This window comes from Antechinus flavipes, chromosome 2 (assembly GCF_016432865.1).
Source record: "Antechinus flavipes isolate AdamAnt ecotype Samford, QLD, Australia chromosome 2, AdamAnt_v2, whole genome shotgun sequence".
Lineage (NCBI taxonomy): Eukaryota > Metazoa > Chordata > Mammalia > Dasyuromorphia > Dasyuridae > Antechinus > Antechinus flavipes.
Window position 1 is genome coordinate 673,894,454 of NC_067399.1, and position 25,104 is coordinate 673,919,557.

General features: G+C 45.9%; 1 protein-coding gene across 1 annotated transcript in view; it reads left to right on the forward strand.

The window, feature by feature from the left end:
* Positions 1-16,277: 16,277 nt before the first annotated feature.
* MINPP1 (multiple inositol-polyphosphate phosphatase 1) overlaps positions 16,278-25,104 on the forward strand; it is a 30,722-nt gene continuing 21,895 nt past the window's right edge. Inside the window, exons 1-2 of the mRNA XM_051982641.1 lie at positions 16,278-16,954; positions 22,699-22,896. Of these exons, the coding sequence (XP_051838601.1) occupies positions 16,372-16,954; positions 22,699-22,896 (781 nt within the window). The 5' untranslated portion in view covers positions 16,278-16,371. The remainder of the gene's footprint in view (positions 16,955-22,698; positions 22,897-25,104) is intronic.

Here is a 25,104-nt window from a genome sequence, read left to right on the forward strand (position 1 = left end):
GTCCATCTGCCTTCTTCCATTACTAGGAAAGACATTCTCCCTCCTGATCCCACCCCTATTATTAATATTTACTATGAAGGATAGTTCTCCTGATTCTCATTTAGCCCTATCTAGTAATTGGCAGAGAAGCTATTCTAAATGTCCAGAAGTTCCTGACTCCCCAAAACTCATAGCATCTGTCGTTCATAACTCACCACCTCCCCATCAGTCTCATCAGAAACCCATACAAGAGATATTCCCCTTTCTCACTTCCACCCTCAAAGCAATCTTCCCCTCAGTGATTTGCCCTGCCCCAACCTCAATAGAAATGAGGTTTTGCCTGACAATTTGGGGTCCAAGGGATATCAAAATCTAGTATCTCTTCACCCATCCTTTTTTTTTTTAATACCGCAGTAACTCAGGCATATTAAAACTGCCCAAACTAGAGGAACCTTGGCTTTTATCACAGGGGAAATCATTCTAATAGTTTCTCAAGTCTCAGCTTGGAGCAGGGGACTGAACAGGTTGGATAAAAAGTTTTTAGAGATGGGCAAAATATTGGTGCAGCAGGAGAATTCTTATTACCCTGGTCCCTGATATATAGTTTTACCAATATGTTTGTAGGTTATTTATCCTGTTTATCTGTTACCACCAAAGTTCATAATGGATGAGGGTATCATTACCCTCTATTCACCGAACACATCATTAGGCATCACGTCCCTGGGTGCTTGTATATGTGAACACTGCTTTTTAACTGAACTGTTACTGAGCGACCCCAATTATCCACTTAAATTTCACCAACTGACTGCTAAGGTTTGTATGTAATCTGATAGAAAAGAGCCATAGCTAGCTCCAGAGACCATTTGAATCTCTCAACTCAAAAGGCACAATTTACCTGGACCTGAAGTGGATTGATTATAAGAAGTTGTAGGGAGAAATTAATCTCTTTAAAAACTTTGAAACTGCGCCCCCCCTCCATCACAGAATTGGGCACTGAGGGAATTTATCTTTATGAGGCTAATAACAATCCCCCACTTTTTCCACCTGAGAAGGGACGAAGGGTGATCTTCACTGAAACCTTCAGTTGATTCAAATGATTTTTCAAAAACAAATCATTTGTAAACTCTTTTTGGAAATGGGATAGATTTCTGCCCTTGACAAATGCTAATTTGATAAGCTGACAAGTACCAAATCCAATGAGTTGTTGTTCAGTCATTTCTATTGCATCTGACTTCATTTGGGGTTTTCTTGGCAGAGATACTGGAATGGTTTGCCATTTCCTTCTCCAGTTCATTTTACAGAGAAGAAAACTGAGGCAAACAGAGTAAAGTGACTTGCCCGGAGTCACACAACTAGCAGATGTCAGATTTCCACTCAGGGAGATGAATCTTCCTGACTTCAGGCCTGGCACACTATTCACTACACCACCTAGCTACTCTACCTCCCATTTAAAACCTACCCTAATTAATCATTAACTTGTTTCAATTTCTCTTGAAAACTTAAGTTTTTTTTTTTTTTTTTCCCAGTATCAAAGCCTGGATCGCCTCTCCCTCCCTCCTAAGAGAAGGGATAAGGGGATACACTAGAGCAGGAGGGATGTGAGCCTCAAATGAGATAATGCATGTAAACCTTTTGCCAAAACTCAAATATAAAGGCCAGAATTGTTCAGTTGATGTTCTTATTAGCCTTCATATCCCAGCCTCCAGTTTGATTATAACTACATTCCCTGAATTTTCTACTTTCCTCCTGCTGAGCTCAAGCCATGTTTCCAGAATACAGAATTCTGGGAAAGTTTCACAACTAGCTTGGGGATTATGACTGCACATCCTTTTCATCTCCATGGATAACACTTAAATCTGGATAATCAATAAAACAATCAATCCCTGATTTGAAGGGTTTGCCAATTTGAGATGCAAATGCTCACAGTGAAAACTTAACCATCAGCTTCTGGTTAGAGGTGGCTCAGGCCCCCAAATCCAGCACCAGGAATTAGTGCCCAAACACACCTAGTTTGTTGTTTTTAATTCCAAAAAGGCTGATGTGGAGCAGACAGCATCCTTTCTTCTTGCATCTTAGTCTCTGTTTACACTGGGAGGGACACTTAACCTAGAAATCAACAAACCCAACTGGCTTCAATGCCCTAGCTTTAAAAAATGAAAAGATCATTTTCAACAATGAGATGATTCTGGCCAGTTCCAATGCTCTTGTGATGGAGCCATCTGCACCCAGAGAGAAGTCTGTTTGGGGAGCACAACATAGCATTTTCACTTTTTTGTTGTTTGCTTGCATTTTATTTTTCTTATTTTTTTCCTTTTTGATCAGATTTTTCTCATGCAGCATAATTGTGGAAATATGCATAGAAGAATTACACGTTTAACATATATGTTGGATTGCTTGCTATCTAGGGGAGGAGGTGGAGGGGAAGGGAGGGAAAAAAATTGGAACTCAAGTTTTTGCGAGGATGAATGTTGAAGACTATCAATGCATGTTTTTGGGGCGAAAGCTTTATTTTTTAAAAATGGAGTCCACTTGTGTCTGCTTCTAATTGCTTGATTGTCAAAGACCAAGTAGGTAGGTTTTATATAACCAGCACTATGTGCTTTAATAAATAACCACCTCATTTGATGTTTAACAGACCTGGGAGGTAGGTGCTATTATATCCATCTTGCCAATTGGGAAACTGAGGCAGAGGCTGTGACTTGCCCAGTTATACTACTAAGGAAGGAAATGAATTCAGGTCTGGTTCCAGCTACAGTACTATTCACTGCAGCATCTTGCTGCCTTCTTGCTTTGGCAAGTTTTCCCTAGATGACTGAAAGCAAATAGTACTTCTGGTGTCAATTTCTCCAGTTTTAAAATTTTCATTGCATTGGTCAACCTGCCATCTTGGGGAGGAGGTGGGGGGAAGGAGGGGAAAAATTGGAACAAAAGGTTTGGCAATGGTCGATGCTGTAAAACTACCCATGCATATAACTTGTAAATAAAAAGCTATAATAGAAAAAAAATTTTCATTGCATCCTGGGAACCTTTTTATTCCAAAATATTCTTTTAATCTTCCAAAGGAGCTTGGGTGGTGGGGGAGAGAAAACCACTGGAAAAAAGGAATCTGGTTCTAAATAGTCCATTATTTGGGGTGCCCTTTCTTTTCTCCCTTCCCCCATTTAAGAAGTTGGGATCAGAGAGCCATTGGAAAAAAAGAATCTGGTTCTAAGTAGCCCATAATTTGGGGTGCCCTTTCTTTTGTCTCTTCACCCCATTTAAGAGGTTGGGGGAGAGCCACTGGAGAAAAGGAATCTGGTTCTAAGTAGCCCATTATTTGGGGTGCTCTTTCTTTTCTCCCTTCCCCCATTTAGGAACCAAAGGCCACTGTAAAACCCCAAAGGATCAAAGAGCACAGCACCCGCCCCAACTGCTGCAGGCTAAGTCTCAATGTGGCTTAGTCAGGAAGGTTCGGCTCTGCTGACTAAAATAAACACTCACAAACCACAAAAATTCAATTGTAACTACTTTAATAATGGAGTTTTACAACACATATCGCAAGAATAAAAAGGAAAACACAAGAAGCACAAGCCCATCCCCTTCCGGTCAGGAGCCCAAGGAAGCGTCCCGCGGGGTAGCTGGATGTCGGTCTATTCTTTCAGGTATGTCGTGAGTAACTTATTCACACCCAGAAGTACTAAACATGGAAGAATCGGAGCACAGCCACACCGCCGTTTAATAAACTACAGCTACAACCACAGGGGAAGGTGATAGGGAGAACTTATCAGAACAGAGCTCCACTTGGCTGCCTGCTCCCGGGCAGGCCCTTCTTCGTCCAAGCACGCCTGGCACTGTGCTGGCGACGTGGGCTCGGGAACCGCAGAAGCTTCCCCTGCTCAGAACCATGGCTGCTTTGGGGGCAGAGGAGCCATGGTCCTGGCGGGCTCCTGCCATCTTCCGGCCTCTGGGAATCCCCAAAGCCTCTCCAGTCTTGGGACCTGCAGCTCGGGTTCTGGAGTCACCTAAAACTACCAACATTCACTTAGGATCACAGAACGCAAACATACACACTCACTCGCGAGCACACACAGACAGGGACAGCCATTCAAATGGCTGCATGGGGGCCAGGTGGGAGGAGGGGCCAAGCCCTGCCACCCACCCAACACTGGGGACCAGCTGGAACCAGCCTATGTGATTCTCAGCTGGGGAGGTAGAAAGCCCTTGCTTTTGACACCTACTGTGCTCTCATGGCCCAGTAGGGGGGAATCTTTCTTCAATCAACAGGCATTCACTAAGTGCTTACTATGTGCCAGGTACTGTGTCCGGTGCTGGGGATACCAAAAAAAGGGGGGGAAGGAATACACCAGTTCCTACAAATACAGATAACAGGGGAGGGGGAGGGGTCCATCCAGGGGAGGGCTCCCGTTTGGCCAAAATGGTCCCTGAAGTTCCCACATGGTTGAATGGACCCCACCCCCCAACACTACCAATGCTTCCAAAGGGCAGAGTCACTCAATCCGGGAGCCAAAGGTCACCAAGGCACCAGTCACAACCATTTGCTGAACCAGGGTGAGGTTGGTTTTGGAAGGAAAAGGTAAGGGCAGGCAGCTGAGTCGGGAGAGGGGTGGGCTTTGCAGAGTCCAATGCCTCCCAAATTTTTCTATATGAAGGGTTCTTAACACAGATCCACAGACCCACAAGGTGACTTAATTTAGATAGAAACAAAGTTATGGGCTTCTTTCACTAGCCTCTCCCTGAACTGGAGCAACTTCGATCCTGAATTTAAAAAAAAAAAAAACTCATTCTTAGGCAGGCTGTACAGCTCTGCCACCTCCTTCCTGTGGGCACTGCCAGGGCACCTTAAGCTCTCTCATCCTCCTGGGATGACACCTGAGAGATGGCTAGGGCAGTGGCTGTGGTAAGAAAAAATGAGTTGATGGATTCTAATCTCAGCCGTCAATCCTTGGTACCTTTATCACTTTGGGCAAAATCCCTTCTCTGCTTGGGGACTCGGTTTCCCATCTCTGAAATGTAGAAGAAAAGGAGGGTTATTGGTGAGACTTGACCCGCAAGGTCTCCTCCAGCTCCAGATTTAGGATCTCTGCCAAAGTTTTCTTCAACATCATTGTGGGGGAGGGAAGGGCACCCAAACAATCCCAGCTCTTGGAGGGTGGGGTCGGATTCATTTTTGTGTGTGTCCCCAGCACCGGGCACAGAACAGAAGCACTTGATGGATGCCTGTTGGATTGAATTAAATGGAAAGGGGGGAGGAGATAACACACGTAGGGAACTCTAAATACTAAGGAAGGATAGAGACAGAAGCCTCCTGGCAGCCCCCAGAGAAGGGGCAGGAGGGAAGGGACAGAAATCTAACGAGATCTACGCCGTCGGCAGGGTCGCTCCAGGGGGCACAGAGAGGTGCCCCCTCGTCCATTCGCAGAGGCTACGCTGGAGGCCGAGAACCCTGAGCAGCCGAAAGGTGAAGAGAAGAAAAGGAAAAGGGCCGGCCACAGGAGGCGGCCAGGCCGGCCGGCTCGGCAGAGGGCCAGCTTCCGCCAGGCCGGTGGAGAAATCCTGGAGCATTCAGGGCCAGGGCGAGGCGTCCGAAGGACCCCGGGGGCTCTCTGCTCCGGGACCCGCAGCGGAGGCTGGAGCTGCCACCGGCAAGGCGCTGCAGAAGCCGCGAGATCTTCGGCCAGTCCGGGCAGACCCGCCTCGGCGGACGCTGGTCACAGGTCACTGACCGGACTGAAGTAGCTGCTCGACCAGCGAGAGGCCCTAATGATGGACTTGCAGCCCCCCGGGGTCATTGCAGTGGGGGCAGTGCTGCGGGGGGGGGGGGGGGAAAGGGAGGGGGAGGGGGGCAGGGGGGAAGGGCAGGGTGTATGTGCAGCAGGAGTGATGCTGCAGAGGAAAGGAGGGCCCACATCAGGGACAGCGCTGCAGGAGCGGGGGCTGGGGCAACAGTAGGGATGGCGCCGAAAGGAGGACTACTGCAGGGTCATCGTTGCAGAGGAGGGGGGGGGGGGAAGGGTTTCCGTTTCTGCCCAAGTACTCGCAGACAATGGGGGGCGGGGCCCGCACCCCCACAACGCCCTCTCTCACTCCCCGCACCCCCGGGCCTCGAACAACCCATCCTGGACCACCCGCAGGCCTCAAGGCCGAACGCGACCCCTGCGAGGTTCTTCAGCCTCCGATAAACTCAGCCCCGGGTCCCGGACCACTGGGGGGGTCTGTGGGCGCTGCCTCCGGGATAGGGGCGGGGGGCACGGCGGGGGCGCCGGCGGGCGGCAAAGGCGGCGGCCACGGTCATGACTGCCCCCCAGACCCGGTCCGCAGCGGCCCCGGAAGGGTGGGGGAGGGGCCGCCGCCCTCCGGAGCCCGGACACTGGGATGCTCAGCCCGGCAGGAGGTTGCGGCAGCACGGTCCGGTCCTGTCTGGTCTGGGGCAGCAGCTGGACACTGGCACGGACCTCTAGCGGGGCAGGTCTGGACACCGGGCGGGGTTCGGCTTGGCCGGGGAGGGCCGGCCGCCGCCCCGGCAGCGCCCCGGGCCGGAGCCCGAGGCTGGGGCGACGGCCGGCTCAGACAGCGATGGCGATTGTTCTGGCTCTAGGCGGAGGCTGCGGAGAAAAAGACTGCAGTGGTAGTGGGAGGGGCGCGTCATGCGCCCTCTTAAAGGGACAGTTCTATTCTGCCGACGTAATCTACTTTCTCTGGGCCGCTCGGCGCTGACCCTCGGCAGCCGCCGTTCTACAGGGGGCGGACAACGGTCTCCATGGAGATGGGAAGAGGTCTTCTGAACCTAGGTCTTTGTCCAATCCAGAGAAAACAAGCTTCCCGAAGCCTCCGGCTGGGAGCCCCATCAATTACACGCCCCGCCTCTGTTGCCTAGGTTACTAGTTCCCCAAAGGCACCGGAGTGAGGTTGTACGCAGTTGCGGAGGACCCTCCTCCGCATTCTGAATGACAGCGTATGGATCCAATGGAATCTAGACAGACCCCCAGTTGGGTTCAAGATATCAACATGAAGTTTAAGGGTAAAAACCGTAAAAATCCCTTCACCTGGGTTCAAGAAATAGAGTCAGTCAACAAGCATTTATTAAGCATCTACCACGTGACCCTCTCTGTAGGATGAAAAGACCTGTAAACCCCCCACAGTGAGCAGAATGACCCGGCCCTGAACAGAGCTAAGGGGAAGGTGGGACGCTTGCCGGGGCCTAACTCTGGGAAGGAGGAGACAACGGGTCGCTTTTCTTGGGCCTCGGAGAGCACCCACCTGCAGCGCTGGGTTCGGGCCCGAACTGGCTATTGATGAGCTGGGTAGTGTTCCCAAAAAGAGAGACCAGGATTGGGGAGGGCCTGCAGTCTGTACCGTAAGAGCATCTGCCCAAGGAGCTGGGGGGATGTCTGAAGGGGAATCCTAGCTGTGGTCACGTGCTTGAAAAGCTGGCGAGGGATCATCTGTGTGCTCTGGCCTCTGCTGGGCTGAGCCAGGGCCATGGCTGCAAGTGGCAGACAAATTCAAGCCGGATGTCAGGAGGGGCTTCCTGAGAACTGGAGCTCTCAAGTGGAATGACAGCCCTGTGCGCAAGACAAAGGATATCTTTGGTAGTTGTTGTTATTCCTGGGGGTAGAGCTCACCCCTCCCTCCCCCCCCCCCCCGAAATCTTCAAGAAAAGGCTGACACTTGTCAATTGTGATGTTGGGGGATTCCTTTTCCAGTATAAATAAAACCCTGGGTCTGAAGTCGGGAAACCCTGAAAATCCAGCCTCAGACACTTACTAGCTGTGTGATCTTGGACAAGTTATTTAGCTCCCATTTGCCTCAGTTTCCCTAATGGTAAAATTGAGGTATTCCACCTCCCAGGATAATTGTGAAGATGAAATGAGCCAATATTTGTAAAGTGCTTAGCCTGTAGTAGATGCAATATACTAATTTCTCTTTCCTTTTCCAACTCTGAAATGCTGTGAGATCTCCTCTCCTTTTACCCTCCCAGTATTTTTCTTGAAGCTTATTGTGCCTAGAGGGGACAAATTCAAAGCACTTGAAGAAGACCATGTCCTTAGGAAGGTATACATAAGAGACAGTGAGAAAATTTGGAAAAACACTTAAAAAATGAATGTTTCACTCCTCCCTGTTATTCTGCCCCATTTGAGGACTTCTCGGTCAGAAATATATAAATATAACACAATGTAGGATCAATTTACTCATATGAAAGATAGAAGTGAATTTCTCCATCCTTAAGTCTGATCTGAACCATACCAGGATTTGGTTCTTATTAGCTGTGTTCTGAAGCTAGGTGGTGAAGTGAATAGCATGCTCCGTCTGGAGTTAGGAAGATTCATCTTGAGTTCAAATCCTGCCTTACACTTATTAGCTGTGTGACCCTGGACAAGTCACTTTCCTCTGCCTCAGTTTCTTTATCTGTAAAATAAACTGGAGAAAGAAATGGCAAACCACTCCAGTAATGTTGCCAAGAAAACCCCAAATGGGATCTTGAAGAGTCAGACTGAACAATTGAACAACAATGAAGAGAAGTTAGTTGACTTTCTAGTAAATATACTGTGCAGCAATTTTACCTCATCAGAAAAGGGTGTGGTTTTTAATCTATATAACCCCATTGGTTCCACACCTCTCTCAAAATGTATGATATATCTAAATGTCACTTGTATCACACTGTCCAGCTCGTCCTTCCTCCATCCCCATCTCCCCCTCCCTGAATCCCCTTAGCTAATATTTTTTATTGATTATGCTCAGTATTTCAGCTATAAAATGGATTAAATGGGCTTGTGTGGCCTGGGAAACTAAATGAGCCCTCTTTTTGCCTCTTTGATCCTAACAGATTCTGTTTTCTAGGATGCTAACCTATCTGTTTCTTGTTCCTCGGGTCTCACAGCAGGTTATTTCCATTTAGTCATCAATAGAGAGTGATGGTTAGTATATTACAATGTATTCCTTTTCTTCATCATCTCCATAATGGGGAAATGAGTAAAAATGAACAACTCATACTGTTGGAGGCTAAGTCATAAAAGGGTAAAGACTTAGAATGTGTAGAATTGTAGAAAGGTCATTCTATTCCCTGAGTCTTGGTGTTAGAAGGTGGAGAGATAATGGAGAATCTGTCAATGTGTACACAAGGCTATAGGGGGAAGGTGTGTATTTGTGTGTGACAATGATAGCTGATTTCAAGTATGTGAAGGACGATCACATGAGAAATTAGACAAATTAATTTGTATTTAATTACTTTGCACATATTTGTCTTCATCCCACTTATATTTATACTGTATGTAAGTCTTGCTTTCTCCTACATTAGACTATAACTTCCTTGGGCGTAGAAATTGCTAAATTCTTTGTACTTGTATGCACAACATGTAGTATGGTGCCTGGCACATAGTAGGCACTTGTTGATTGATTGATGTCTTCTGCCTGGCCTTAGAGGACTGAACTAGGGATCGGGATTAGAAGTTGCAGAAAGGAACAGAATTAGAGTTAGGAAAAAGCTTCCTACCACCCTTTTTGTAGTGGGAAGGAACTGGAAATTGAGTGGATGCCCATCAGTTGGGAATGGCTAAATAACTTATGATATATGCATGTAATGGAATATTATTGTTCTCCAAGAAATGATGAGCAGGCTGATTTCAGAAAAGCCTGGAAATGATGCTGAGTAAAGTGAGCAGAATGAAAAGAACATTGTACACTCTAACAACAAGATTATGTGATGATCAACTGGGATGGAATTGGCTCTTTTCAATAATGTGATGATTCAAGGCAATTCCAGTAAACTTGGAATGGAAAGTGCCATCCACATCCAGAGAGAGAACTGTGGAAATTGAATGTGGATCAAAGCATTGTATTTTCACCTTTGTTGTTGTTGTTTGCTTGGTTTTTTCCCCCTTTCTTGTGGTTTTTTCCCTTTTGATCTGATTTTTCTTACTCAGCATGATGAATATGGAAATATGTTTAGAAGAACTACACATGTTCAACCTATATCAAATTGCTGCTGTCTTGGGGAGGGGGAGGAAAAGAAGAGGGAAGGAAAAAATTTGGAGTGCAAAGTTTTTCCAAGGTGAATGTTCAAAACTATATCTGCATGTATTTGGAAAAATTATTTTATTTGGAAAATGTATTTTAAAAAAAAAAAGGAAAAGCTTCCTAATTAGAGCTGTCCAAAGTGGAAATGGGCATATCAGGAGGTAGTGAGCTGTCATTAGAGGTCTTCACTGAAAAGCTACATAACAACTAATATTATGATGGGCTTCTTGGTCCATCGTACCTAAAAAAGACAACAATATAATACGATGGAAAGAGACTTGGATTTGGCTTCCAAGTCTATCACTGCTGCTGACCACCCATAATACCTTTGGTGAGTTACTTAGCCACTCTGAGGGTCAGTTTCCTCAGCCGTCAAATGAGAAGATTGAACTAGATGGAAACTAGAAGGAGTTTTCCAATTCTACCATCTTTAATCCTATGATAAAAGATGAAGTTTGCTTAGAGACTGAAAAGAGGTGATCTATAGAAAGGCATTTTATACTTAAAGAACCAGATACATAGGGATATGATTTTGGGTTGGGTATGAGCTGGGGAGTGAGCGCAGCCTCTAAGGTTCCTTCTGATTCTGTGACTCTGGGAAGGGACCGAATACAAAACTCTTCCTGATATGGTTCTCCTCCCTTTAATCTAACTCCTCCAGTGACTTGCTGTATCACTTTGTACAAGACAGTGAACGCCTCTGAAACCCAATTTCTGCTTGTGTGCCCTACATACTTCAAAGGAGGCTTGGAAGGAAAAAATAAGGTCACTGATAGCAGAAATCTCTATGAAGATAAAGCACCTGCCATATTCACTGATGTGAATATTATAGGACACACAAAGTTGTATAAAACTGCATCCCTAGCTACCCTCCAGAAGTTTAGAATCTCATGGATTTTATTATTTAATTGCAGATGTCTCATTTCTTGGAAAACAGAATTAGAATTAGGATTAGACAATCAGATAAGAATTAGATAATTAGAAAAATTAGAATTAGACAAGACAGGAGAGAAAGCAAGGCATGGAAATGTGGGAAAATGACTCTCATGGTACCATGCGGAGCTGATAGATTAGATGGATGGAGCTTCTTAATGAAGACATTCTCAAGAGACATCAGGGCTCTGGTGCATGTCCTGGATTCAGTATGTGGTGTTGCAAAATATTAAAATGTAAGCTCTGTGAAGGTCGGGAATATTTCTTTTTTGTCTTTGTACTCCCAGTGCCTGGTGCTTGGGAGGAGCTTCTTAGAGGCTTACTGATTGAATGAATGAATCTTCTTTGTGTGGCCCTTCCTAGAACAACAGGAGAGGTAATCGATGACTGTCCAAAAAAAGGCCAGAATGGTGCCTTTTTATCCTGGAGGTGAGGAGGCTTCTGGGATCCCAGAGATGTTTTCAAGTATTTTAAAGAGTGTTACATAGGGGAGGGATTAGCTGTGTTCTCTTTGACTTCACAGTGCAGAACCAGTAAAGCCAGGGGTAACAGAGGAATCCTCAAGTTACCTCTGCTGCTTTGACAGGACAAAGAAGTCTCCAAGGACATATTGATTGGCTTCTCAATGGTTATGTTATGGTGGGGATTCATCCTTTGGAGCCGGTGGAGCTGCTCAAGCCTGATGAAAGGCTAGTCCAGTGCCTGGAGGACAGCAGGAGCTGATGAAGTCCTTGCCCGAATCCCACGGGCTGCAAAGGTGGTGAATCTTCAAGGTGAGATCTGAAGCCAAAGATCTTTCTGTACCTCCTGCCCAGTGCTCTGCTCTTACTGCTACCTGACACTCACTCTACTCCTACCCTAGCATGACCGAGCTGAAGAACTCCACGAGCAGGATAGCTGAGAAGCTGCTTGGAGTCAGAAAAAACATCCTGAGGTGCCTTTCCAGGCCCACTATAGATCTGGTCAACACTGAGATTCCACCAGGTGCTGTGGCACGAAGGCAGCACGGAGGAGTTGTGATGTGGAAGCTCTACAGCCATTGGAGAGTTTTTCCATACAAACATCATGGAAAGGCCTTCTGGGCAGGTAGAGAGCACAATGCTCTCACCACAATGGCAGCATCCCAAGAAAAAAATCTACCCATCCCTAGACCTCAATTTCCTCATCGGTAACATGAAATTTGAGCTTAACATAGGTCCCGGTCCCTTCCAGATCTGACAAACCAAGAACTAACAACATTTTGCCTTATAGACTAATCTATACTTGAAATGTACCTGCTTCCCAAATGGCAATCCCAGGAGACCAGGGGGAAGGCAGAAAGAGAGCTTCACTGTTCCTTGGCATCAGGGCAGCTGATTGCCTAATGTGGCAGCCGTGAGATAATGAAGAAGGCTCCATGCCAAATTTCCTATGACCCAGACTAATTAAGATGTTTTTTTTAAGCATCAGTTCATCTTTACAGTTTTGGAAGAAGAAACAGAAATGTGTTCCCGAGGGGACGAGATAAGATCACATCTAAGTCCAATATTTCAAATCTGACATGACAGAAAAACTGCAATTGAGAAAAAGGCTTCTGGGATATGAATATGTTTATGTAAGAAAGTCTGGGAAACTGGATCACTTGGTAGTCATTCACTTTGCCACCCATTTTCAACCTGAACAGGGAGCTTTATGAGACCTACTCTTTTTTCTAGACATACGACCCCTTCTCTTTTTTCTAGAGGTCACTGCTTCTTACCCTGTTTTCTCATCTTCTTTTAGTGAGCAGTTTCTCCTTCAATTTTTAATTATGTAATTAGAGGCTGAAAATAAAAATACTCGTCAGTAGGGAGGGAGGATACTGTGGATGAAGCAAGCTCCCAAGGGAGAGAGTCATTAATGGGATCATGTGTCACATAATTAGCCTTAGTCAGGCTAAAAATCTACCTCATCCTCTGAGTCGAGATTAAAAGAGAGTTCTATCCCTCTATTCAGGGATCTGTTCTCTAGAGTTCACTGGACTCTGCCTATTATCCAGGAGAGGCTTTCAGAACTAGTTGCTGTGTGTAGGAGAAATGAAATGTTCCCAGCAGTATGCCAGTGGATCCTGGAAAGCTATTAGCCCAATCTGTGCTGACATGTCCTGGAATGGAGCAGTAGAATGATGGGTAAAGCCAATAAATAGGTCAGTCACAAGGAATGTGTAAACATCACTACCACCCTCTATCAGATACAATGATAGGGCTGGAGATCAATCCCCAATGCTGATCTTGGAGAGACAGGACATGCACTAAAAAGCATCAGTGGTCAAATATGGGGCAGTGATTAGTTTGTTTTTGTATCTGATATGCACGTACACAGACATGTTTGTGTGTGTGTGGGGGGGGGTGTCTATATGTGTATACATACATATTTTGGTCTAGAACTATGATTTTAATGGATTAGGAAACTTCCCCCTATTTTGACTCCCCTTCTCCTTCCCACCACCAGTGAAGACAAGAACTATTCTGTAACCTGTAGCCACAGGGTATTCCTTGCACCTCAAGAGATTGCCCAGGGCCATGAAACTAACATGGAAAAGGCAAGAAGTCAAAGCAGATCTCCCCATCTTGAAGGTCAGCCCTTCATTTGTCACATTACCTGGCCTCCCATCTTTATACATATAGGTGCCCAATAAATGTTGAATAGGGTAGTCTATATTTTAAAAATGGGGAACCTTATTGACACCTACTACATCTTTAAGGAAACAAAGGTCACAAATAGGAAAGTTAGCCATTATTAAGGGCTTACTATGTACCTGACACTGGGCTAAGTGTTGGGGACACCTCCAAAAAAGCAAAAAAAAAAAAAAGTCATTTCTACCCTCATGAAAGCAGTTCATCTTTGAGGCAGACAATATGCAAAGAGAGAGGGAAAGGTCTCTGGCAGAAGGTGGGAGCTGAGTTGAGGCTTGAAGGAAGCCAGGAGGGCTTGGTGTTGGAGGGGGAGTATATTGTAGGCCTGAGGGACAGCCAGTAAAAGCTGAAGAGGTGGGGTGTGATTTTTCAAGAAACAGCAAGATATGGAGGGGAGAAAAGGCTAAAAAAGGTGCGGGGCAAGTAGTGAAGATTGCAAGGTCCTTGAGGGTAGGGACTATTTCTTGCCTCTTTTTGTATCCCCATACCTAGCACAGTATCTCAAACATAGTAGGCACTTAATGTTTATTGATTGATTGATTTAAAATTATATTTAGTGGATGCTGAAGGTAATAGGGAGTCACTAGAGTTAATTGAATAAGGGAGATGACATGATCAGACATGTGGTTTAGGAAAATGTTTTTGGCAGCTGAGTAGCAGATAAATTAGAGTGGCAAGGAGACCAATTTTAAGGCTGCTGCAATGCCTCAGGCATGAGGTGATGGTCTGCCCTAGAGTGGTGCTTGCAAGGTGGAAGCAGAGAAGGAGAATGTACAAGAGTGGTTATGAAGATAGAACATGATTAGACAATGGATGGGATTATCAGTGGGGTGAGTTTGAGTGAGGAGTTGAACATGAATGACACCCAGGTTAGGAGCTTTGGTGACTGAAGGAACCTTGGGGCCCTTGACAGTAACAGGAAAGCTGGAGGGGAAAATTCTATGGGAAAGATAAGGAGCTCTATGTTTTGGCCATGTTAGGTTTGAGATGTTCATGGAACCAAATCTCTATGTGCAAAAGACAGTTAGAAATGTGGGCCTGGCACTCAGGAGGGAGATTGAGCCTGGATATATATACGTAGAGTTGGAAAACGTTTGCAATGGGAGCCAATCATATTGGAATTAGAACTTTCTGTCAGAAGGTTGCATTTTCCAACATTTACTTTGAAAATGTCCCTTTCTAGGCTTGAGTGGTAAGATAATTAATGAAGAAAGCAGACAGATATTAATGTAGTGGGATGTAGGATTGGTACACCAGAAAACATCTCTTTAAACTCAGTCTTCATATTTGAATCTGAGTTAGCACATTGGTTTAAATCCTTGTTCCCAGTTAAAACCAAATCAGACCCTCCTTTATTATATAAGGTGTCAAAATATTTTAAGGATATCCTCCTTCCCAGAGCTCAGGCTTAGTAGAGGATGTGCCCTGAGTGTGGCATAATAGTAATCCTTTCCACCATGGAGTGAGCTCACCCTCTGGCAGTGTCACTAAGGAGTCTGACTCCCCTTGTTTTCCAGTGCCATCCATCACATGTTCACAATTCCTGTTTTTTGTCACTGACAAGCATTGTACCCTGCTTCCCATTATAGCATTCTCATTCAGTACCCCACGGGGTAGCTGTGACCCCTAAGATTTGAGACAATGACTGTTCCCATAGGACAGAGAACTGTTGTTTGGCCCAAGGAATAACTAATCATGAGAGACATCTCAAGATCTAAGAATGATTGTTGTGGCCAGCCCTTTCAGGTATCTAAGTGACTCCAGCATGAAGCTCTATTTTCAGCTCACTCTCTTTTTTTCTTGTAATCTGATAAGAACGTACCCACAATATGCATTTGCAGACAGACAAGAAGCCAGAGCTTTTAAATATAATACAGTATATTTTATGTAGCCTCCTATCGAAAGCCTGAGATGGTCCCCTCCCTCCCTTTCCTTCAACCCTTCCAGCCTAACCCTTTGTAACCCGGAAGCCTTGGGCATCAAAGTAGCCAGCCTGTGCTGCCCATCGTTACTGTTTCCAGCGATGGCAAATAGAAACTATCACTTGCATTTGTTACAGTTTCCTTTGACAAGGAAAGACTGTGTTCCGAGGCCCCCGGGCTCTTCGTGAGCAAGCTCAAGAAAGCGTCGGAGATGAAGAGGACACGTCGAGTTCCGAACCGTCCATCTCTGCCTGGTGTAGGAAGGCTCCAGACAGCAGTTCATCCCCTGCGTTATTAACCTCGTTTCTGGGCAGGGCAGCACGGGGCGCCGCAGGGGGGTCCATGCAGGAGCCAGAACTCTTGCAGGTTTGCCAGGGCAGGACCTCGGTGCCCGAGCTGGGCGCGGGACACAATGCGGGGGGCCAAGGGGCAGAAGTGAGGGGGTGTGCAGCCGGGCAAAGGCGCAGGTGCGGGAGATGGAAGGCCCGGCTGCCCTTTTTCTCATTTGTTCAACGGGCGGCCGGGCCGGGCTGGGGGGCTCGTAAGGGTCCTTTCCCAAACCAACAGCCTCCTATCGGGGCTTGGAGTGGGCGCATAAGGAATTGCAAGTCTGGAAGCCCACCTGGGCCTGCACGAGCTGCCCGGGACGTTTACCCCCGTGTCTGGAAGACCCTCATTTCTAGAAGTGGCCGCGTGAGGCGGGGCCGGGGGCGGGGAGAGGGCGGGTCGGGGGCGGGCGCTCCGGAGCCCGACACCGCCTGCGGCCGTCCTTGCGCCTGCGCCGCCCCGGGCGGTAGCCGGTTGGCCCGGGCCCGGAAGGCCCGCCCTGCCCCGCGGAAGCGCCAGTGCGGCGAGAGAAGCCGGTCGCGATGCTCCCTCTGAGCAGGCGGCAGCGGCGGCCGCGGCGCTGGGGACTCGGGGTCCCGGGCGCCGCCGTCCTGCTCGCCTGCGCGGCTGCCTGCGCCCTGGCGGAGCGGGTGCCCGCGGGTAGGGCGTCGGCGCTGAGCGCCTACTTCGGCACCAAGAGCCGCTATGAGGATGTGGCGAGACCGGGCCCGGCTGCCGGGGCGCCCGCGGGACCGTGCGCGCCGCTGCAGCTCGTGGCTCTGGTGCGCCACGGCACCCGTTACCCCACGGCCAAGCAGGTGAGCCGCCTGCGGGCTCTGCGCGGCTTGCTGCGCGCGGGGCCCGGGCTGACGGGCGCGCTGGCGGGCTGGCCGCTAGCCTACGAGGACTGGATGGATGGGCAGCTCGTGGAGAAGGGCCGCCGCGACATGCGCCTGCTGGCCGCCCGCCTGGCCGCGCGCTTCCCCACGCTGCTGAATCGCGCCGACCTGGCCCGCGTGCGCCTCGTGACGAGTTCCAAGCCGCGCTGTGTGGACAGTGCCGTGGCCTTCGCGCGGGGCCTCTGGGCGCAGCTGCACCCGGGCCTCCCGGAGCCCGAGCCGGAAGGTAGGGGGTCTCCCTGGCCTCTGTTTCCCTTTCTGAGACCCTGGGCGGGGTGAGCCGTTGTGGGCGAGACGATCCCTCCCCGCAGGTAACCGCCCCCGCTGTCAGCTGGGGCTTGGAAAGCTCCTGCCCCGCCAGACCCGCGGTCACGGCCCCCTTCGGCGGCAGGGGAGTGCATTTTGGGCTCGGCGAGGGTCGGAGGAAAGGGCCTCAGCAAGCCTGGCGCGTGTGCCTTCCTGCCCTGCTTGTTACGAGCGTTCGGGCCTAGCGCAGGCTGGGCTGATGGGGTGAGATGAGGGGGCTCGTGGCTGCTGGCCATAGCGGAGGCATGTAATACACTTGGGACATTCCGGCCAAGACGTCCCGTACCTCACTCTAGAACCTGCTCCAGAGCAAGTCCGGGTGGGCAGCGAGGCCTTGAGGGGGGCAGGGGGGAGGAGGAGGGGGGCCTGGCATTCTATCCCGACACTTAAATTCTGTGACCTCAGTTTAGGAACCCCTAATCCTTTTTCCTCATCTGCAAAATGACTGTAATTCACTGAAGAGACGCTGAGATCATCGGCTGCCCTGTTTATGAGCTTGTTTGGAGAAAGCTGTAACATAGTTATTAATGTGATCAGCTCCATTTTATGGATGAGAAAACCGAGGCTTAGGAAGATGATTATTAGTAGTAGTCATAATAAACTTTGAATCTATGACCTCATCCACCTGGCGCCTCTATCACACATAAGCAGCTTCCATCCCATCCAGGCATTTTTATCTTCCCCGATTTTGTCACTGCCCCATAAATTCTCCGTAGATGATCTTGGACTTGTAATTAAGAGTCTTGCTGTGGTTGGGTCATTTGTTAGTCTCTGGAAGTGGCCCTGAACACTAAGTTTATTAACACGTTTATTAAATCAAGAAGCCACTAAACATTTTATTACGTACTTACTTTGGGCCAGACACTGTACTAAGCATGGAACTTACAAAGGGCAGAGAAACAGGTTGCTTGCCCTTAGCGAAGGTCTCCCCACATTCTGCTGGTGGAGATAACTGAGCAGTAGCTGTACATAGGAGATAGAGTAGATGCAGAACAGTGCTAGAGATGCTGGAGACACAGGGAGCCGCTCCTGTCCTTGAGGAGCTTACATTCTTTCAGGAGACTGGCATAGGAAATGAAAGGGAATTTGAGAGAAGAGCAGTTTTACTGAGGGGAAGAGAGAAGGTGGGAGAGGAGGGGAGCCCAGAGGGGAGAGCAGGATTCTGAGGCAGAGGAGAAGGACTCAATGTAGGGCATTGGAGGGCAGGCTGCACCAAGGCAGTAGGTGGCAGGTGGAGGATCATGGTTGAGCTTGGCAATGGCTTTGCTGGAAAAGTGAGGGCCTGATGAGTGTGAGAAAGGATTTGGGAGCCAGACTGGGGCCTTTCTGGTAAGGTTGGCGGATGTAGACCCAGACTCTCAAGGCGGGGAAGTCACCTGCCTCAGGCTGCACCCTAAGAAGAAGATCTGGGGTGGAAACCAGGCCTCCTGACTGCCAAGTTCAGAGTATTGATCATTTTACTTGAACCTGCATATGTACTAATCTCACTCCTGACTCAGTGTTCTCCTAACACTTTGCCAGCTTCTGTAGTTCATCTCTTTACCTTATCTGCTCTATTCCACCTTTGTGCTCTGCTAGTTTTATTGGCTATAAGAAGTTCCAGTATAGGAAGATGTGGCTTATCATGCTGTTTCAGTGTTTGGTCCTCCACCCTTTAGAGTCAGAAGCTGCTTTTGCCTTGAAAAACTGCCCTGTTTGTTTTTTTGGGAGGAAATATGGGTGATGGTTTCATCTGCTAGCTCAGTGGGCTAATGTACCATTGAGGTTAGTCGTGAAGTCAACCTGTGGCTGCCAAGCCTTGTCCTTCCTCCTCAAAGTGCCCTCGTTGCCTCATACTGGGGCTTCTGCGGTGGCTTTCTGATTGGTTTTGGCCTCAGGGTCTCCCACTCTGGGCTCCATTATCTACTTAGCTGCCAGTGACCTTCCTAAACTTCGGGTCTGACCGTGTCATCCCACTTCTCAGTCCCTTTCAGGGGCTTTTTATTACTTCCATCATTAAATATAAAACCTTTGCCTTTAAAAAGCTTTTGTAACCTGATTCTTTGCTACTTTTGTCCTCGTGTCTTCCCCTTCTCTGCCCCCATCCCTGGACTCCTGGCACTTTGACTGGCCATCCCCCTTCCCTGCCACTCCCCATTCACCACCTCTTGGCTTCCTTTCTGACTCAGGCGGTGCCATCCCTCTGCTGATTATCTCCAGTTTTACACAGCTGGGTGTAGACAAGTGTTTGCAGTTTTCTCCCCCATTAAACTCAGCTCTGGATTTTATTGTATGTTTTGCCCTTTCTTTGTAAGCATGGTACTTGGCAGTAGTTGAGAGAACAGTTTCAGATGAATGATGAACCAGACTGCTGAGAGTTCAGAAAGGGAGGGGAAAATAAGTGGAGGCATTGAAGTCCTTGTCAAGGAGACATGGAGGGGGAAAGAGAAGAGGCAGAATTGGGGGGGGGGGGTGTCAGATCCAGAGGGTTTTTGTTTTGTTTTTTTAAGGTTGGAGAAGATAGACTTAGATGGATTTGTAGGCAGCAGCGAAGCAGCCGGTATGATACAAGACAGGATGGAGTGGGATCCCCAGGGGAGGGGTTTTCCTTGACAAGTAGAAGGGGTAGAAAGGGAGTCCTTAGTAGTTGTGTTCAAGTTACTTGGGATCTCAGTTAGGGGTCAGAGCAGACGCAGAATCCCTGAGGAGACAGGACAAGGTTTGGTGGTGAGTGGGACAATTAGTTGAGAAGGAAGCCGTCTTAGATTCCCCTTGCTGTTTTGTAGGCCTAGTTGAGATAGTGTGATGTGAATTGTGGATCCCATGAGCATGATTTTATGATTTTCTCCAGTTTTGGTCAGCAGCATGTGAATAGGAGGAAAGGTGAACTAAAAGTTTGGAAGGAACGTGAGGTTTGTAATTTGTGAAATCTAAAATAACTGAGGAAACAAAGGTTTGAGCTTCTGAGCATAGCTGTTCATTAAGCAGTATGTACCAGTTACCAAACAGATCAAGACCAGGCCTCTTCAGCTTAGCTCTGGACCCCAAATACCCAGGAAGACAGAACAATTAACAGGAGAGAAACCAGGATACAAGATGGTACCATTTGATTCCTAATTGGAGGAAAGATTACAGACTTCTGCAAGTTGGAAGGGGGAGAGCCAACATGTATAGTTTCCAGAAAAAGAAATGTTTTTCTCCCTCTCCATCTGTGAACAATCAAAGGAACATGGAAACTGTAAGTGACTGACCAGTATGATCACATTTTCAGATAAGTCATGTCGGTTACTTCACATGTACAATTGTTAAAAAGACTCCTTACATCAGTTTTTGGATCTGACTGGGTTTCTGGTCAGCATAACTAGATCCTTGCTTAAGGATCTCTCTCTCTCAGTAAATTTATTTATTTTTAATACACATGCTTTATGACATATTGGGAGAGAAAAATCAGTGCAAAAGGGAAAAACCACGGGGGAGCTTAAAGAAAAACAGGAAAAAGAAGTGAACATAGTATATGTTGATTTACATTCAGCCTCTTTAGATGCTTTTCTGGATGCAGATGGCATTTTCTGTCCAAAGTCTATTGGGATTGCTTTGGATCACCAAACCACTGAAAAAAGAACCAAGTCTTTCATAGTTGATCATTACACATTTTTGCTGTTATTGTGTGCAGTGATTTAGCTCAGCATCAGTTCATGTAAATCTTTCCAGGCCTTTCTAAAATCAGCTTCATTTTTATAGAATTATATTTCATTACCTTCATGTACCATTCTTCAGCCATTCCCCAGTTGATGAGCCTCTGCTCCTTTTCCAATTCTTTGCTACCATAAAGAGAGCTGCTTACAAATATTTTTGCACATGTGGGTCTTTTTCCTTCCTTTATGATTTCCTTGGGATACAGACCCAGGAATGGCACTGCTGGGTCAAAGGATATGTACAGTTTGATAGCCCTTTGGGCATAGTTCCAGATTGCTCTCCAAAATGGTTAGATCATCTCACAACTTCACCAACAATGCATTAGTGTCCCAGTTTTCTCACATCCCCTTCAGCATTTATCAGTATCTTTTCCTCTCGTGGTATTCTGTTAAGGCTCTCTAAGCAGCCAGCTTCCCAACCTCACAGGGCTAGCTTCAAACAATTCAATACAGTTTCTCACAGTTCCCATAATTGAATAAAGTTTTCTCACAAGACCTAATTGAATGGAAAGGGAACTAAGCTAGCATTGAGCCCAAAGATGGAGTCAGTGTGGTTCATTCGACTGTACATGTATAGACCATGTCAAGGAGACATGCAGGGGGAAAGAGAAGAGGTAGAATGGGGGGGGGGGGGGGGAGGGGAGAGAGAGGAGGGGCAGAGATCCAGAGGGTTTTTTTTTTTAAGGTTGGAGAAGATAGACTTGGATGGATTTGTAGGCAGCAGCGAAGCAGCCAGTATGAAACAAGACAGGATGGAGTGGGATTCCCAGGGGAGGTGTTTTCCCCTCCCTACATGTATAGTCATGCAAGACATTGTACGATGTTGCTGGTAACTATGTGCAATGTTCTCCTGGTATCCTTCTCAGTACTTTGTATCAATTCATGTAAGTCTTTTTTCATAAGCCATCTTGCTTATTTATCACTTCTTAAAGTGCAGTAGTATTCCATCACGCCGTCCCAGTCACAGTTTTTGTCAGGTATTGAGTTCTTGTCCCAAAAGTTTTGATCTTTGTATCTATCGAATACTATATCACTATAGCTTTTACCTACTATATATATTATGTACCTAATCTATTCCACTTATCCTCCACCCCATTTCTCTGTCAGGATCAGATTGTTTTGATAATTAGCACCTTATATATAATACATTTTGAGATCTTCATGGCTAGGCCATCTTTCTTCACTTTAATCTTGATAGAAAAAGCACCTTATATATAATACATTTTGAGATCTTCATGGCTAGGCCATCTTTTTTCACTTTAATCTTGATAGAAAAAGAAATCATCTTAGGAAAAACTGCTTTCTTTTTTCAAAGAAATCTATTATTTCTTGAGAACTACTCAGCATCCTTGTTGCAATTAAAGGTCTGGGATCTTTCCTGGTTGCCAGAAATGAAGGTGATATTAATCTTATCAGGAATGAATTAATATTTTTATATCACTTTTGTCTTTGAGCCTATCAATAATATTGATATTCCTTAGAATTCCTGGTAACTAAGAAAGGAAAAACTGGTAAATCACCTCTGGTAATGTACTCGGTCTGGAGGCCACAAAATCCTTACAGCCGCAACCCCCAGGAACTACCAGGGAGATGGCTGCTTCAGCAACCATCAGGTCTTATCCTGGCCAGATATCGGGGTAGAACCTGCCATACCCTTCAAAACTTATGTTTCCGTGCCATGCTGAGACACTGAGATAAGATTGGTAGGGGGGAGCATCTGTCTGTTGAAAGAGAGTATACATATCTTCTATGATCTCAGTGCACTTCAAAAGCACCTCGCTCGTCTGTGTTGCACCAGATGAATAAATAAGCCACAATGATTACAAATAGAGGGATTGTTAAATTTCCTATTTTGAGCTCTTCTATTAGCTGTAAATATTTAATCCAGTCATTCAAATAAATAGATTTTTGGCTTTCACTGTTTACACTGAAACTATTTTAAATGTCAGTACCTACCTGTAAGACTTGCCTTTCTTGTTTTTTCTTTCAGATATGGAATTTGGGCCACCTAAGATAAATGATAAACTTATGAGGTTCTTTGATCATTGTGAAAAGTTCCAAGTTGAGGTGGAAAAGAATGATTCAGCTCTTCATCAGGTAGAAGCCTTCAAAAATGGACCAGAAATGCAGGAGATTATTAAAAAAGTTGCAGCTATTTTGCAGGTGCCAACAAGTGATTTAAATGCAGGTAAAGTCCCCATTTATAGTTATTTGTGTTTTAAATATCAAATATTGTTAATTTCCTACATGAGCAAGGAAGCCTGCAGAGCTAATCCTTTCTTTTTCTTTTTTTTTTTTTTTTGGTCATTTTTTCATTCATTTATCTACTTATTTTAGAAAACTGGATTTTCTTATCCTTCCTAGGCTGGAAGTTCAAGAGTCAATCACCAGAGATCTCAGTACTCTTTACCTCAAGAGTTAATCCATTTTTACCCTAAACAACTGTTCTCTTCTCTCAGCTCCTCACTATATTCATGTTAAACTGTTGAACTTTGTGCTGCCTCCATAGCTTTCTTAGTACTAGGTGAGATTCAGGATTGTTCCTATTAAAGAACTTGAAAGTAAATACATTTTCTGGATTCACTAGAAATTCGCTAATGTAATTTTTATTTAGAAATCTTATATCTTAATTTTTGTAGGCATTTATATTTAAGGAAAATACTTTTTGATAGCAAATAGCCTTCGGAAAGAGCACTTATCCATTCAATTAACACACATTTATTGAACCCTTATTTATTCAGTAGCACTGTTGTGAGGGCCCAAGGAGGCACAAAGAGAAATAAGACAGCCTTTTTCCTTAAGGAGGGTAAATTATATTAGGGAAATATGGATACATATAAATATAACACGGAGGGTTAGTGTGTTACAAATGGGCAAATGGAATATAAAATGGCCTGACTCTAGCGTGTGAGGGGGAGGAGATATCTAATGGACAGTGTTTTGCAAGGAAGAGCCTGAGTAAGCCTTGTAGACTAGAAAGGATTGGATGGTTGGGGGGCTGGGTAGTGATCCAGTTGGAGTGCTTAAGCAATGGTAAAAAGAGAAAAGATTGGAAACCTGTGATTGCCATAGCAAGCAGTTGGTTTTTAGACCTCCAGTTTTGCAGTAGTGTATTGGGTTGATTGATGTGGGAAGAGATAAGAGGTAGAGACATCTTTTATATGGTCCAGGTGGTAGGTGCTGAGTGTCTGAATTGTGATGATGTTTATGTGTCCCCAAAGTCGGGTGGGAAGATCAGGATCTTTATGAGTGATTTGGGAAATAGAATTTGGTAATTGTTTGGCCAGATGAATTAGAGCAGAGGGAGAAATCAAGGATGATAAGGTTATGAGGAAATATAGGTAGTTGAATGGTAGGGCCGTCATTGATGGGGAGGAAATTACAGAGATAAGATGGTGCAAAGGTGAGTTCCAGATAAAATACTTTGAGAAAAAGGAGGAGGGAGAGATGACTTTCCCCCACACTTAGTACTGTTTTATTTTCTCCAATTACATGCGAACATAGTTTTCAACATTCACTTCTGTAATATTTTTGAGTTGCAAATTTTTTTTCTCCCTTCCTCCCTTCCTTACCTCTTACCTCCCCCAGACAGCAAGCAATCTGATATAGGTTATACATGTACAGTCACTTTAAACATACTTCCATATTTGTTATATTGTAAAATCAAAATCAAAACAAAAAGAAAAAACCACAAGAATGAAATAATTTTTAAAAATGTGAAAACAGTAAGCTTTGCTCTATATTCAGTCTGCATAATTCTTTCTCTAGATGTAGATAGCATTTTCCAAACCAATCTTTTGGAATTATCTTGGATCATAGTACTGCTCACTAAGTCTGTCATAATTCATCATCACAATTTTATTGCGTAAAATATTGTGGTTTCATTTACTTTACTCAGCATCAGTTCATGTAAGTCTTTCCAAGCTTTTCTGAAATCAGCCTGCCCATCATTTCTTATAGAATAGTAGAATTTCATTATATTCATATACCACAATTTATCTAGCCATTCCCAATTGATGAGCTTCCAGTCAGTTTCCAATTGAGAGATGATTTTCAGCCTACTTGGAGGTTGTAACTGAGTCTGGCCTTAAGGAAAAGGAAAGATTGCACTAATTAGAGATGATGAGGGTGATCCATGACAAATGTGGGATTTGGCAGGAGCACGTGAAGGGAGATAGTGGGAAAAAAGGTTAGAAAAGTTGGCTATTTATAAGATGTTCCTACTTGATGGGCAGTAAGACGTCACGATGGGTGGTGGAGTACAGAAATATTAAGGTTGGAGTGGTAGATTAAGATAATGATTGAGCAAGAGTGGATAGTAAGAGCTGAAAAAAGCAGGAAGACCAGTGAGGAATTTATCATATAGGAGAAAGTGATACTGAGGAGGATCCACCTT